Source organism: Zeus faber (genome assembly GCF_960531495.2).
Source record: "Zeus faber genome assembly, chromosome: 9".
Taxonomy (NCBI): domain Eukaryota; kingdom Metazoa; phylum Chordata; class Actinopteri; order Zeiformes; family Zeidae; genus Zeus; species Zeus faber.
This window is the reverse complement of record NC_137197.1, coordinates 3,665,421-3,682,231: the sequence shown is the minus strand read 5'-3', so window position 1 is coordinate 3,682,231 and position 16,811 is coordinate 3,665,421. Positions and strand designations below refer to the sequence as shown.

Here is a 16,811-nt window from a genome sequence, read left to right as displayed (position 1 = left end):
AGCGGACTTCATCACGTCAGCAACTTCTTCCGTTGTGACAACAACGGGCGTGTTGTCGTTCTCTGCCGGTGGTTCTTGAAAATATTCCATTTCATCACCACATTCTGGTTGAAATCCGCTGTTTGAAATGTTCTCCAAGTCCGAAATAACTGCGATATGAACTTCAACATCACTGTCGTTCTCAGCCCAGCTCATCATCGCAAAAAATGACGTCCAGTACGCGCTGCTTACACTGACTTAGATTAAGGTCCGCGATATGATTTAGAGCTTCCTCCACCCGCTTCTCGTAATCCATCCAACACGGAGATGAATATTTTCACAGAGAAGTAAAACCGAAGGATCCTCGTCTTGTTTACGGAAGTTACATCAGCTTTTCTTCTTCGTTGGTATTTGCCGCCTACACAACAATGTATCCAAGTGTGTGTATAAAACACATAAGATTTAAAGGTTGAACTCTATCAAAACGGTTTCACATTGTGACTTCACATCACATGGAATATGGATGAATGATCTTCACCTGGACGCACGCTTTAAAGGAAACGATCGATCGGCGTTGTTCAGCGCTGTTCAGCCTCTCGGTAAGTGAACTTTGTTTTCCCATGTAATCTGACGGGAATATTTAACTCCACGGTTTAACATTTTTCTACTGTTTAAAAATCAAACTCGGCTTTGAAAATATGTTGGAACATGAATCTGTAAAAATCTCATTTTCCTTCTAGAAAGGTTTTTTTTTAATCTTATTTGGCGGCTTGTGGCGATTTTAGAAATGCGCCACAAGTCGGGTTTTTGCTGCGTTTGGTCACATTTATGTAATTTACTGAATTGAGTTGAATTTATATCAGACGGTAAGGTGAAAAAAATACCTAATTATATATTTTGCGATGCCCTCACGCTTGTGTGCCTCCTAATACAAAACCATGTTTTTCATCTGAATTTTGAATACATTTTCTTAAATGTGTGTTCAATGTCATGCGGCGAGAAAACAATGTGATGTCACACGGGCTCAGAGGAGGCACTCTGACATCACAGAGTGTATCTCTCTATGGACACGCCCACCCCCCCCCCCCCTTCCTTGTCCGGTCTCCCTCCCCCAAATTGCATTTTTCAGATGTGTGCGGTAGGCCGAGAGTTTCATTACCCATCAGAGATTGTTGCAATTATTCAGACGCTATTAGAACCATTATAAATCAATTTAGCCCCCGACAAACATGGTGCTGTTGATTAAAATTGAAGCTGGAACAAGGAACATGAAAGGAATGAAATCAAACACAGAACCCACTAATGATACAAGCACAGAGCCACAGGGTTTAGTGTCAGGGGTGTGCAGACTAAACCGCGGACGAGCAGTTTGTATACCAGCCGTGTGAGGACAGCTTTGTTGATCTTCTCTCAGGTGACGGCAGAAGCTTCAGCGTTTCCACCGACCCGGCGCTAAAAGCTCGTCTGGCGAAGATGGATGATGTGACGGGGAAACGACGTGACCGCGGGAGGGCGAGGCGCCCCAGAGCGACTCCCAAGCTCCTGCCGCCTCCAAAGGCCCCGATGGTTCTCGGGGAGGATTTGTAAATAGAAGGACGGGAGGATCCACGACCTCATCGGCGGAACCAGGGGGGAAAAGGTTGTTTTCACGGCGTCATGTAAAACTGCACAAAATGTGTGATTTAGTACCTGAGGAAGGAGGAGGAACCCAAAAGAAGGATTGTGTTTATCTCGCTGGAGAATCTAATAACGGATGTATGAAGTGTGCATGGGCTGACAACAGCCATCGCTCCTGCTCCGCCCCAAATGCACTTAGAGCGTCCGCGAGCTGGAATATGGAGATGCAGGAACCAGATCTGGGGGATAAATCCGACTCGGCGTCCAGGTAATGTGATCGCTGCGTCCGATTACAGATCTGGAGGCCGAAAAAACCCCCCAGGGCTCAGGTGGTCGAGGAATTACACACACACACGCACACGCACACGTATACACACACACACACACACACATACATACATACATACATACATACATACATACATACATACATACCGCCAGCGATGACTCCATTTTTAATATCTATCTGCTGGTTCTAATGCAAATCATCTGGGGAAATTGCAAACACACACACACACACACACACACACACTACAAACACACGCGCGCACACACACACACACCCACACACACACACACACACACACACACTGCAAACACACGCGCACACACACACTGCAAACACATACACACACACACACCGCCAACGATGACTCCATTTTTTAATATTTACTGTATCTGCTGGTTCTGATGCAAATCATCTGGGGAGATGGCACACACACACACATACACACACACACACACACACATAAACATATACCTGCACACACACACACACACACTGACAGACACACAAACACATAAATACACACACATACACACACACACACACACACACTGAGAGACACACAAACAAATACACATGCACACACACACACACACACATAAACATATACCTGCACACACACACACACACACACACACACAAACAAATACACACACACACAACCACACACACACACCAGTTGCAGGACCACTGCTGCACCTCAAACCAGCAGTGACAATAACATTTCATATTTCATGTGTCGTCAGCATCAGCGTCGTAGAACTCAACCTTCAACCCAGACAACAACAACTGGAGGGAATAGAAAACATGATCAACACGTACAAGCTGTGAAGCTGGAATCCTTTTCAGAGAGTTTCTGACAAAAAGTAATGATGACACAGGACAAAATGTAGAGAGTGGAGGTAACTGAGTATAACTAATAAACATTACTGTCCTTGGGTAAGAAAATAAAATGTATTGGTACTTTTTCACCCCTGTACTCACATGTCCTCCAAGTATTCATAACATGAAATAAACTTCCCTGCTACCCTCACAACACCTGACGGCTACAGAGCACTACAAATATGTATTTTAAATATCATTTCACCGAACAGACAACCTGCCCTAAAAATTATACTGAGTCAACTGAGTTTCTGTGCGAGAGTTTTTAGTCGGACAGAAACCACGTTACGTGTCAGATCGGTGTGAAAGTACCAGGAGGATGCACTACAGCCAGTCAAATAATGTGGAATTGCAATTTTAACAGAAACAGTTCATTTTATTTCATAAGAATGTCATTGCATAACTCGATTTTTGACTATAATGTTAATTTCCTTTACTGTAAAGCTGCTATTTAGCATTTAATATGTGTTTTTAAAGCATTCCTAGTAGTTTGTGAGGAGTGTGGTTTGTTTTATTGTAATGAGACAACACTAAGCAAAGTAACGTTACTTCCAGCCGAGTACAGATTTGTAATATTCTCTCCACCTCCAACACGTACAAAGAAACAAGCACAAGTTGAATAAATTAAAACACTCTCTGCATAAATGCGGTGGAGGAAGGAAAAACCAGCGTCTGCAGAACAGCGTCTTAATATCGACGTTTCTGTTTTCCTGACGACGGCTTCGCCACGAAACTCAGGGAAACTTCCGTCAAGACGTCGTCCACCGACGCAGCATTTTCCCTCCTGCACACGCTTCAAAGAAACTCCCGAAACCTGCAATCGCGTCGACCTGCGGTGGAGCGGCCGTCGGTGTCCCCAGGAAGCGGAACCTCCGCCTCTCCCCCCACCCACCCGAGTCTTAGACAAAATGGACGACCACGGCCTCCGCCTCCGCCCCCGCCCCCGTCCCTCACACCCCGGTGAGCGTCTCGCGCAGGGTGGAGATGTCGTCGATCATGCAGAGCTGCCGCTGGCTGCGCCGGGCCGGGCGGGGCCGGCGCCGCAGCAGGAAGAGGCGCTTGGCGGCGGCGCGGTACTTGCGGGACATGAGGTTGTAGAGGACGGGGTTGATGGAGGCGCTGAGGTAGCACAGCACCATGGACGCCACGTTGAAGTCCTGGCTCAGCTTGGCCGCGTGGTAGTCGTCCACCTGCGCAAACAGGTTCCTGCCGATGTGGTACGGCAGCCAGCAGATGACGAAGGCCAGCACCACCACCACTAGGGGGCGACAACGAAGGAAGGGGGAGGAGCTTAGATCAATTTAGTTGGTATTGGAATTACACGGCTCTGTGGAATACGCTATACTCTATTGGTCGGTAGCGGCAATCAGCGGTCAGTTATTTCTGAATCTGTTGATCTGTTGATAATGACTGTTGCCACGGGAAACCACTCATGGTTCCATGTGGTGACGCTACTGAGAAACCAAAACGCAAGACTTGAAGCAATGAATGCGGGCGTTGATATTAAAATCCTCAGCGTCACTGAGCATTCATGTAAAAGACCAATTAACATTAACAACGGTAAATAGGTTTCGTCATATGTAGGGAGAAGAGTTGAGTTGCCGTGGATTCTTTTTCTTAGGCTCTTAAACTAAAAATAGCAGTAATAAAAACCATGTCAAATCAATATCGTGTCTCAATTCTTTTATTTAGTGAGAAGCTGTGTGATAAGAGGGGTAATGTGCAGCCAGCCGGTCTTTATTTTGCAATAAAGACCGGCTGGCTGCACATTACCCCTGACTTAATGACCTTAAAGCTGAGGGCTGTGATGGTCGGAGGAGGGAGGAGCTCAGTTTAATTTGGGTAATATTAATAACCTTCCAGATGGATTATGATCGCAGTGAATTAGGCTGAGGCGTAGCATCGGTAGAGGAACCGTCGGATTCTGTCTTTTCTCCGCGAGCTGACAGCGCGTTTATCTTCCGTCCTCTCTGCAGCAGGGAGGCGGCTCTTACCCACGACGCCCGTCTTCCCTCGCTGACCGCTCTGGGATGTTTGTGACATTTGGACGGGGGCGGGGGGTCGACCTTACCTGTCGAGAGCCTTACCGGCTCCTGCAGAGACGTGATTCATTTTTATTAAGTTGTGACGCTTCTTGTACCTGCGAGTAGAGACCGAATTTCACATTCTGCGTCCTGCGAAACCCTGTTTAAATGAAGGGTGTACAGCACGCGTCCCTGTGGCTCGGAAACCCTTTCTTAATGGGAATGAATGGCGGTCTGACTGCGAATTCCCAGAGGGAGCAGGTAACTCAATGAGCAGCGGAATGGGCGTCGCCTCGGGGACACCGGAGACGGAGGGACCCCCGGGACGTGGGACAACGGCGGATTAAAAAGCAGCACAGCGCGGCGGGAGCACGTTCGCTTCCATTAGCATTGATTCATGGAGGCTCCGATGACAATTAAATTTGGGGTTCGACGAACATGAATCCAAACAACCGCGGGTCTGACGCCGCGAGCCCTTAACGAGCGCCATCAATATCATAATGGAGATGCTGTGATTAAATACTTGGACGAGACTGATCCGCCTGGCTGCGGCCTCTTCCAGTCAGACAGGCTCTCCCGCACGGCGTGCCAGGGATGCAAATTAGGACGATTCCTTTCTGCCGCACGCGAGCATCGTTTATCAGGCCAAACCGACGCTTCCGTCCGAAAAAACCCCCAAAAAACAGAACAAGGAGGACGGAGACGAGGACGGAGACGAGGACGGAGACGAGGACGGAGACGAGGACGGAGACGAGGACGGAGACGGTCCTTCATTTCAGAGCACAGCGGAGGGAAACAGATTTAAAATATACAGTAGAAATTAAAGTTCAAATTGACTTTGGATATAAGGAAAAATACTTGTACATTCCAATGGGGCGTGTTTTAATCCACGGCTCTGGTCTGGAGGACTCTGGTCTCTGGTCTGGAGGACTCTGGACTCTGGTCTGGAGGACTCTGGTCTCTGGTCTGGAGGACTCTGGACTCTGGTCTGGAGGACTCTGGACTCTGGTCTGGAGGACTCCGATCTCTGGTCTGGAGGACTCTGGACTCTGGTCTGGAGGACTCTGGAATATGGTCTGGAGGACTCTGGACTCTGGTCTGGAGGACTCTGGAATATGGTCTGGAGGACTCTGGACTCTGGTCTGGAGGACTCTGGTCTCTGGTCTGGAGGACTCTGGAATCTGGTCTGGAGGACTCTGGTCTCTGGTCTGGAGGACGGTCTCCTTCCTTCTCAGGGACCAATGGACGAGTTCTTTCTGAACTGAAACCAGCACTCCAGGTTCCTCGACGTGCGGCCACTGAGCCGGCGGAGCTCGGTTTGAGTAATGAGGATACTTTCATCACGAACGCTGGAGAATTGTTGGTTTAAGCTTCTCACAAACACAGGAGGGATTTGTGTGTTGAGAGACGCCGTCGGTCCTGAATTCTTTGTATTTGGACTGTGTTCAGGAAGTAGATGCGTTTAGAGGACGTGGTGTAAAGGAGCAAGTCGAGATTTCACAGATGGTGTAAACTGTTGTCATATCAATAGATTGACCCTTAACGCCCCTGAAGACAAAACGATTCCTTAAGATTCTATTAAGGTCTTTGAAAATTTGCCTGGGACTTGAAAATTCTAAAAAAGTCCTTTAGTGTAAACGAAGCATCAGTCGCTTAGTTAAATGATTGATTTTAGCTTTGTTATAAGAGGTTTTTTCCTTAAACTTACTGAATATATATAAATATAAATAACTTTTCTCTATATAATAATATAACATCGTACTAATACTTTACTATTTACATTTACAGTATACTTTATATGGATATATAGTATACTGAATGTTCATATATGTATATACTGTACGTTAAATCTTTTACTTTAAAAAGCCTACTTTATTATAGGACTACAGGAATTGTTCACTAGCCACCAAAGACCAAAAAAGCTGAACCGGAACTCACTGAGGATCTTGACAGTCTGCCGGTGGGACCTCTCCCTGGCCAGGGCGCAGGGCCCTGGCAGGTCCCTGCGGCTCTTCCACAGCTTGCAGCCGATGGAGCCGTAGAGGAAGACCAGGCAGAACATGGGGCAGAAGAAGTAGATGGTGGAGACCCAGAGCATGATGTGCAGCTGGCCCGACACGATGGCGGCGTTAGTGGGCTTGCACTGGCCCGTGTCATGGTCCGAGTGCGTGTCGTTATCGTACTCCACCGCCACCAGGAAGAGCGTGGGCGCGGCCGACGCCAGCGCGAAGCCCCACAGTGCCAGGATGACGTACTGCACCCGGCGGCGGGTCAGCACCACCTTGGCCCGCAGCGGGAAACTGATGGCAACGTAACGCTCCACGCTGAGCGCCGTGATGTGCAGGATGGTGGCGTAGGTGCAGCCCTCGCTGATGTAGTGGTAGAGGCGGCACACGGCCTCGCCGAACAGCCAGGGCACGTACTTCCACAGGCGGTACAGGTCGAAGGGTAGGCACAGGAAGATGGCCAGGTCGGACACCGCCATGCTGGAAAGGTACAGGTTAGTGGTGGTCTTCATGTCCTTGAAGCGCTGGATGATCAGGATGGTCATGGTGTTGCCCGCCACGCCCACAATGAAGATGAGGATGCAGATGACGGTGACGGGGATCAGCGTGGAGGTGGGGAACAGCGAGCCCTCGTAGTGGTGGTCGTCGGCGTTGTAGGGCTCCGTGCTGTCGCCCCCCCCGGCCTGGGGGTCCACCTGGGGTCTGGTCCAGGGCATCACGCCTCGGGGTGCGGACGCTGCCGGAGCTGGAATAAGCAATCCACACCCTGAAGACATCATTCCATGTGTGAAAACCTGTATTACTTCAAGTCAACTGAGAAGTTGTCAATAAATATCTGATCTACTCTGACACTCTGCCGTGACTGCGATGCGCAGACAGTTCTACTACGACTGACAAACGTGTTTTAATGGCAGCGATACACCAAAATACTGGACAGCTTCACACATTTAAAGACTCTTTCCACCCCAGTGTCGCACAGTGTGGGAGCCGAGACTGAAGACTTGAGATGACATGGAGAGCGGCCATGAAGGGTTCCTCACCGTCTCAAAGCCAACGACTGCCCCTAAACGCCCCCGAGGACCAGACCTTCACCGGAGATTCTGTGAAGTTCTTCAACATTTGTCTGAGACTCGAAAATCCTAAAAAAGTCCTTTAGTGTAAACGAGGCGTAAGTCGCCTGCTTACAGTAAGTGACTAAATGTAGATAGATGGACGGATGGATAGTCAGATAGATAGACAGACAGACAGACAGACAGATGGATAGACAGATAGACAGATAGATAGATAGATAGATAGATAGACAGACAAATAGCAGACAGACGGATAGATAGACAGATAGACAGATAGACAGATAGATGGAGCCATTTCCTTACATGGAAATAAAGTGTAATAAAGTGATTGATTAATTACATTTAAATGTAAAATAAATTGTTTACTTGTTATAAAGTGAATGTACCTGTGTGGTCGGGATGATCCTCCTCCTCCTCCTCCTCCTCCTCTTCCTCTCTCTCTCTCTCCCTGGATGGAGGGAAGCAGCGGTGGGATTAGATGGAGTTCTTTAACCGAGCCGGCTGCTCCTCTTGTGAAGAGAGAGTCAAACACTGGAGAGAGAGCGAGAGAGAGAGAGAGGGAAGGAGGGAAAGAGAGAGAGGGAGGGAAGGAGGGAGGGAAAGAGAGAGAGAGAAGGAGAGAAAGAGAGAGAGGGAGGGAGGGAGGGAGGGAAAGAGAGAGAGAGAAGGAGAGCGAGAGAGAGAGAGAGGGAAGGAGGGAGAGAGAGGGGGGAGAGAGAGAGGGGGGGGAGGGTGGGGGAGAGGGAGGGTGGGAGGAGCTCCTCCTCTTGGGGGAGGAGGAAGATAATGTGGGGGGGTTATAGATATATTTATTTAGATAAATATATTACAAATATCTACATATATTTACATATATTATGTTTAATACATATATGATGCATTATATGTAATACATAATATAATTTTACAAAATACTACACAATTTAATAAATAATCGAATTATAAATTACTATAATTTTCACAGAATGACCTTCGATGACATGTTTTTAAATTATTATTGTAACTATAATTATTACTGTTATTATCATTATTATCCTTATTATCATTAAACATATAAAACATTTTGGTATTTGTTTAGTACAAAAAGCATCGGTGGAGTTGAGCTCATCAGACGTCATCAGACTGTGAAGAGTTATGATCCTGACGAACGACGTCTCAAAGCTTTGTCTCCGGGGCCTCGACCCCGACCTGCGGCTCCTGGGGGTCGTGGCCCCAACAGACCTGCACCACGCGCTTTGTTTGTCGGAGGGAAAACTTTATTTACACGTGTCAGGGCGACGCAAACAGCTGGACTCTGATGGGATCGGGTCCCTCCACCCGTCACGGCTTCATCACCCTCAGCACCGTCAGCACAGAGCTTTCAATCCACTCTCTGCCAGGATCCAAAACTTTTGGGAAAGACATGTTTAAGAAGTTTTCCTGACCTAGAATAATAATAATAATAATAATAATAATAATAATACTAATAATAGTAATAATAATACTAATAATAGTAATAATAATAATAATAATAGTAATAATAATAATAATAATAGTAATATTAATACTAATAATAGTAATAATAATAATAATAATAATAGTAATAATAGTAATAATAATAATAATAATAGTAGTTTCTAATAGTTTTAGCTTGAAAAATTCAGCGATTTTTTACCGAGCTATAACAACAGGGGATCCAACCCATACCAACCCTAACCCTTTTTAAAATGACAGTACCAAACCCTAACCCTCACCCTTTTAAAGTGACAGTAGCTAACCCTTCCCCTAAACTAATCCATTTTAAAGCGCTGTCACCTTTATGACTTGATTTAATGTCTACTATTTTTTAACTTTATGCTTTCTATGTCCTGTTGTAATGTGTTTCTTGGCACTTTGTCTTGATACTTCTGATGTTTTATCTAAAGCACTTTGAATGACCTTGTTGTTGAAATGTGAACACGAGTGGCTTGGTGTGCACTGTGCTTTGGCCGATTTCAGATCACTGACAGATCTCCAGACCGCTTCTCCGGGGCGAGGATATCACCTTGACAAGGTAAAACGCTTTTCGGGAATAGGCAAAATAGTTGTTAACAAAGAGTAAAAAAAGGTTTTTTTGATTAATTTCTTGCACTGCACTTTTATGCATTCGATGTATACAATTTTAAACTTTATGCATTCTGTGTTTCAATTTTTTACATTCGAGTGGATTCGACTTGACCTGGTCAAGTTTTTGTGGACTGTTTTTTTGTGCATGTTTCATGAATCCGGTGAAGTAATGAGGACCAAATAAATAAAATATTAAGGTCACAGATTCACAGACATCAACCAGGTCAGAAGGTACATAAATACAGACGTAAACATATAGTTTGTAATCTCTAACCACCACAGAGCGATGGAGTCCACCCTGCACACTGAACTTTCTGAACCAGAACCTGCACATTCACAGTAAATTGCATGATGACATCATAAAGCATCTTAATGTTAATATCATCCTGTTCATTTTGTTTACGAACATTGATGTCAGTTAACTAGGATCAGCTGCATATTTGGGGTCAAATTTGGTTATCCTATTTTTTACTTTATGCATTCTATTTTTTTTTTTAACTTTTATATATTCAGTTATCTAACCTCGTGCATTCTATGTCCTTTTGTGTTTCTTTGCACTTTGTCGTAAAGTTGTTGTTTTGTGTAAAGCACTTTGAATTGCCTTGTTGTTGAAATGTAGCTGTATAAATAAACTTGCTTCACCCTAAACAGTGACAGTACCTAACCGCAACCCTTGCACATCCTCACTACTGTTTCCACCTCTTTGCTCATAACGTTTTAGAACTTTTCCCAAAAAGCTTGGACTCCGGAGCCTCGTCTCAGTGGCTACCTTCAAATTCACCAGATTGCAGATTATGACAGAGCGTCGGTTCTATTATGGGATTAGTGTGATTGGTCAGAAAACAGAGCCACACAATTATATTTGTTATAATGGAAACAAAATCATTATGAATTCATGATCAAAATTCATCTTTATGGAAACGGGGCCTGAGATCGGATGAAGCTGATGAAACCGGAAAACAATGATTAAACTGTTTACATAGACTTTATTCCAGTTAATAACCTCATTGACCGAGACTCCTCCATTGTATTTCTGCTCCATTAGGCTCTGAATTTAAATCCTCATCTTAGTCTGCGGCACACAGATATTATTTTACTCATAAGTAAATATACATGTATGGAGAGAAATGAAAGATGCAGAATAAAGGTGTTCGGGAAACATTTAGCAGGCGCTTTTATCCAAAGCGACTTACAATTATTCAAACACCGACGGACGCAGCCATCAGGAGCAATTAGGGGTCAAGTGTCTTGCTCAAGGACACTACAGCATGCTAGCAGGAGGAGCCTGGGATCCAACCAGCAACCTTTAGATCACTAGACCACCAGCTCTACCTCCTGAGCTGCCATTCCCCCGACAACTGACAATCATGGATTTCGAACACAGTTAATTTCCTGAGTCAGAATAGGCTTGTTTAGTCAGCCATAGTACATGTCATGTCATTTCATTTAAAGTTCAAAGTGTTTTATTTGTCAAGGGTACAGTACAACACAAGGTCATTCAGTACAATGAAATTCTTGGGGCGTGACAGGCAGCAACTGCGTAGTGGGCATAAAAAGATCAAATAACAAGGGAAATATAAGGAGGAAAATAATTGTTTTTAAATAAAATAAGAGCCGAGTAATAGTCGATGTTACAAATATGGGCAAGAGGGGTCACAGTGTATGTACATAAAATGAAAATAAGAAAGATAATCCGAAAACGGAAACTAAAATAATTGGAGCGTTTCAAGCAGCGTAGCAGTTCCAACAGAAATAGGTCGGTCTGCTGCACAAGATATGGATGTAAATATAAAGTGAAACAGTGGCGCTGGACGTGTACATGTAGTTGTGGTGACGTACATTTAATTGACAGAGGTGACGACAGATGTTGCAGGTTGAGAGGCCTGATGGCCCGAGGGTAAAAAGTGTTGGTGAGGCTGTTTGCCGCTGGTAGGCCGTTCTCCAGACGGCAGCAGCGTGAGCGGTCGTGGGGGGCTGTGGTCCTTTAGGGTTTTCCGTGCTTTCCTGAGGCGTCGTGTGGTTGATGCCTTGCACGGAGGGGGAGGCGGCGGCCGATGACGCGCTCCGCTGCCTTCACCGCCCTCTGGAGCGCCTGTCGATCGGCGGCGGAGCAGCCCCCGAACCAGGCAGTGATGCGGCCGGTAAGAATGCCCTCAATGGTGCATCGGTAGAAGCTGGTGAGAGTCCTGACGGGCATGCCAAACTTCTTGAGTCTCCTCAGGAAGAATAGGCGCTCTTGGGCGGTTTTTATTGCCGCGTCCGGTTGCCTGGACCAGGAGAGGTCATCGCTGATGAAGACACCGAGGAACTTGAAGGGGGCGGGGAGGCTTCCGAGAGTTTACTCTTTTAAGAGCTCCGCTCAAGTCAGCCGTAGACAGGAACAGAGTGCAGTCATCCCGGTCCTCCGCTAGCCTTGCAGCCGGGATGGTGTTGCTCGCCTCAAACCCTGCGTAGAAGGTGTTGAGCTCGTCGGGAAGAGAGGCGGCTGGCTGGGTGTCACTCCTGTTTCTCCCTTTGTAGTCTGTGATGGTGCGCAGTCCACACCACATGCGTCCGGGGTCCGAACTGTGGTAGTCCGACTCCAGCTTGTGCCCGTAGGCTCCTTTGGCATCTCTGATGGCTTTCCGAAGGTCATATCTGGACGTCCTCAAGGCCTCCAGGTCCCCAGAGCTATAGGCGGAGGACCGTGCTCTGAGCTTAGCACGGACATCACCATTAACCCAGAGCTTCTGGTTCGGGAAAGTCCTGACCTTGACTCTCGGGACGACGTCATCAATGCACTTGGAGATGTAGGCTGAGACAGTGTGCGTATGCATCGATGTCCCCACCAGCTGCAACCAGAACATCTACCAGTCCGTGGTTTTAAATGAAGGGAACGATCTTTAATTATGTATTTCTGCATCAAATTTTAAAAAGCATTGTTTGAGAACCAGTATCAAAGTTTCGTTCCTTCCCCACTGATAGTAAAATACAATGGGCCCTTTAAAGAGCAGTTAGTGGGGCAGGAGCAGAGAGGGGGCGTGGCTCATCCATAAATAGGTGTGGTTTCACAGACCCCACCCTTCTTGAAAAAGTGACGTAGAGAACGACTGATATTACTAAAGCACATCAGCATCCTCTCTGCACGCTTAGTGCTGATTTCAACCAGTGGGTGGCGCTGGGCAACACTCAACTCAATATCTGTTACAGATAAGTCCTTACAGGGAATATGCAAATATATTGCTTAGTTTTTAACTTTAACATTAGTTTTACATTTATTATATTATACTTTAATACTTTTAGCAAATGTGACTTTATTACAGCTGCAGTCAGACATGACAGCAACTCTTTTTCTGTGAGAATATTATTTTCCTTTTAATTCTCCATTTTTTGGATTGGCTTGGACATTAACCGTTTCAGTGCCAACATGACACCGTTGAGCATTTGACCAATAAACCTGAATATAACCTCTTGGCTGCTGACAAACAGAAAACTATTTTCTGCTTCAGGATAAACAATCCCCACCAAAATTCAAAAAGCAAAACCAAGAAACGTAGATTAAGAATTATAAATCTTTTATTGTGCATGGATCCTTTGTAGATATCATGGCTATACAGATACACTTTAGATACATATCTATGATTATACGCTTTTTCTCATAACGAACATTTTAAAGTGATATGTCTGGTAGTATGTATAGTATAACAAATTTTCATTTTGGAATGTACTGTCTATGAGGTAACTGCAAACATTAAAATTACATAAAAATGGTCTCCTTTTTGTGCATATTTTGTTTCTTTTTTAGGGTTTTTCGTTAATCTCCTCCGCTGAAGGTAGTCACCTCGTGGTGAAGAGGGTTAAAATGGCACACGTTGCAATCACTATCAAAAATAGGAATTTGAATTCTTTAAATGACAAAGAGAGGAGACATTTAGCAAAATGTCCCAAAGACCAAATCATGTAATTATCTAAGAGGTTTTGCAAGGTACCTGTATGTCATCGGAACAGCCCGCCCAAGACCAAAACACAACACCAGACCGCACGGCGCTCGAGAATACAGAACACACAGAGAAAAAGGCAAATTTAGATTCACAGGAAGTACATGAGATACTGCCGCCAGCGCTCCATCGTTCATGAAGACTCAGCGTTGATATCCTCTGGAGAGTACTGACTTATATTACTTTGATATCATAAAAAAATATACTTCACACATGTATGACCTGACAGAAGGAGTCAAAGGAAACTGGAAGTAATGCGTAAGACCTAATTTGGGAAAAGAAAAGATGGAAAAAAAGGATACAGGTTTACTAATAACAAATTAAACTTTGCTAAAAATAAAAAGAAAACACATTTTAGTGTCGTCTAGAACTAAAACTACAACACAGACGAACGGAAAATCGAAGAACGTAAAGAGAAACCACGAAAGAATAAACGCGGCCGCGTCGCCTTTAAGATTCCTCCTCCCCCGACGACGACGGCGTTTCACGGAAACTTAAAAAAAACAACAACAACAAACTGAACAAAGAACGAGGGAAGAACGAGGGAAGAACGAGGGCTTCCACCGTCTCAGCGCGTCGGATAAAAACGCATCACGAGAGCGAGACGCCGGGCGAGGGTTTGCTTCCACTAAGGTGCAAAAAACAAACCAAAAAATAAAATAAAAAAACAAAAAGACAAAAAAACAGGGAAAGAAACTAAAGAGAAGAAACAGGCAGCGTACATTTAGTTTGTGCTGAACGACGAAAACTGGGCGTAAAGCAGCTGCATGATTGTAAAAACAAGCTACAGTAGAACTATATGATAGTAAAAATAATTAGAAGTCATCGTTAGTTTGGTTTCTGTTTTTTTTTTTTTCCTAGTTTCAATTTGAGAGTTTTGTTTTTTTTCCTCCCGACGGGTTTTTTCTGTTTGTTTTTTTTCATTTTTTTTTTTTTTCAATTATTATTATTATTATTTTTTTTTTTTTTTGTCAAACTTTCAGCTCCTCGCGTCTTCACTGTACAAAAATATACTAACATTTCTTTCCAGTCATTTTTGCATCCTTAAACATTCTGAACACCAAAAGGTCGGAAAGTGCTAAATTAACGAATGTTCTACAATGTGAACGACAAGTTTCAAATCCACGTCACCGCGAGCGAAGCGGTCGACCTCTGACCTCCGACCTCCGACCTCGACCCGCTGTGCAAACACTGGCCCTCTGGGTCCCAGGATCCAACAGAACACCGACCGACTACACCTCCAGCCCAAACTAAATAAAAATAAACGGCTGTTTACTGGACACGTAAATAAAAATATAAATAACGACTATTTCTATACATAGTTTTTTCTTCTTGGATATATATACTCAATCAACAGGTACGTGAGCGCCCCCGCCCCCGCGCCCCCTCCTGCTCTCGCACGAGTCGGGAGGAAACCGACGACGAGACGGAGGCGAAAACAAGAAGAAGAGGAAGTGAAGGAGGGAGAGGAGGAGGCCGGAAAGCATCGTGGGCGCGCGGCTTCCTCCCGAAAACAACAACATAAGCTCCGCCCCCTCCCCCCAAAACAAACAATCAAACAGAGGAAAACCGGCGACGGCGGGCGGAGGGGGCGGGGCCGCGCCCTCACTTGATGACGAAGTACTGGATGACGAACGCGATGAGGATGGCGATGACGGCGAACACCATCAGCAGCAGGAAGGCGCACTGCTCGTCGCTCAGGCTGCGCCGGGGCCGCCCCGACTCCGCCCCCGACCGGGACCCCGGGCCCGCGCTCGGCCCCCCGCCGCCCGCCGCCGGGTCGACGCGCGGCGGCGACAGGGTGACGGTCGGGCTGTAAGGACCGCTGAGCTCCGGGGCGTCCTGGCACTGCCTGATGGCGCACACCCTGAAACGGTAGTCGGAGCTGGGCTGCAGGTGGTGCAGGACGTGGGATGTGGAGGAGCCCTTGTAGGCCTGAGAGAGAGCGAGAGAGAGAGAGGGAGGTGGAGCAAGGAGAGGGAGAGGAAGAGATGAAAAGAGGGGGGGAGGTGGAGGGGAAAAAGAGGGCGATGAGGGGAGAGAGGAAAGGTAAAAAACAATGTAAAAGGCTGCATCAGCATTCCAGGCCAGCAGCGCACAGCGCGTTGAGGGTCTTCATAACATTCAGACACAACACCGCCCTCAAGCTGGAGACACAACACCGCCCTCAAGCTGGAGACACAACACCGCCCCTCAAGCTGGAGACACAACACCGCCCCTCAAGCTGGAGACACAACACCGCCCCTCAAGCTGGAGACACAACACCGCCCTCAAGCTGGAGACACAACACCGCCCCTCAAGCTGGAGACACAACACCGCCCCTCAAGCTGGAGACACAACACCGCCCTCAAGCTGGAGACACGTTCAGCCCCCTGGTGGAGACACGTTCAGCCCCCTGGTGGAGACACGTTCAACTGACCACATGAAACAAAACGGGCGTCGGCCGTCGCCGGCAGGTTCCTGACGCAGGGTCTGAACAAGCTTGGTTTTACTTCCTCCACCTTCATACACGGAAAACAGTTTTTTTTCCCTCCACCCTGGAAAGCCCCCAGCTCCTGAAACAGTGTTTGTGTGTTTTGGTGTGGGCGGGGCCTGAGGCTCCTCCTCTGTTAAACCCCCCCCCCCGGAGAAGTACTGTAGATTGGGGAGCAGCGTTGAAGTGGAGGCGGCAGCGACTCACCTGCTTGAACTCTGAGTTTCCCAGCATGCACTGCAGGGTGTAGATGATGGCGTCTCCCTTCATGGGCAGCAGAGACTCCCATGTGACCTCACAGGCGTGGTCCTCCAGCTGCTCCACTTTGGGAGCTGGAGAGAGGAGGGAAGGAACGCTCAATGTAGAGAAACTATCACTAGTGGTGAGACACAGAGAGGGAGACAGGAGAGAG

At 46.4% G+C, this 16,811-nt stretch overlaps 2 protein-coding genes across 4 annotated transcripts in view; both read right to left on the bottom strand.

Moving 5' to 3' along the window:
• Window positions 1-3,714: 3,714 nt before the first annotated feature.
• On the bottom strand, window positions 3,715-7,510 carry mlnr (motilin receptor; the record flags this gene model as incomplete). The annotated part of the gene is made up of 2 exons (XM_080006869.1): window positions 3,715-4,022; window positions 6,727-7,510. 2 exons carry the CDS (start codon window positions 7,508-7,510, stop codon window positions 3,715-3,717), a joined length of 1,092 nt encoding a protein of 363 aa, XP_079862995.1.
• Window positions 7,511-13,486: 5,976 nt separating this feature from the next.
• fndc3a (fibronectin type III domain containing 3A) overlaps window positions 13,487-16,811 on the bottom strand; it is a 68,246-nt gene continuing 64,921 nt past the window's right edge. For all 3 annotated transcript variants that reach the window (XM_080006407.1, XM_080006408.1, XM_080006409.1), the window contains 2 exons: window positions 16,607-16,731; window positions 13,487-15,861 (listed from right to left, as the gene is read on the bottom strand). In XM_080006407.1, coding sequence (XP_079862533.1) covers window positions 15,532-15,861; window positions 16,607-16,731 — 455 coding nt within the window. In that variant the 3' untranslated portion in view covers window positions 13,487-15,531. The remainder of the gene's footprint in view (window positions 15,862-16,606; window positions 16,732-16,811) is intronic.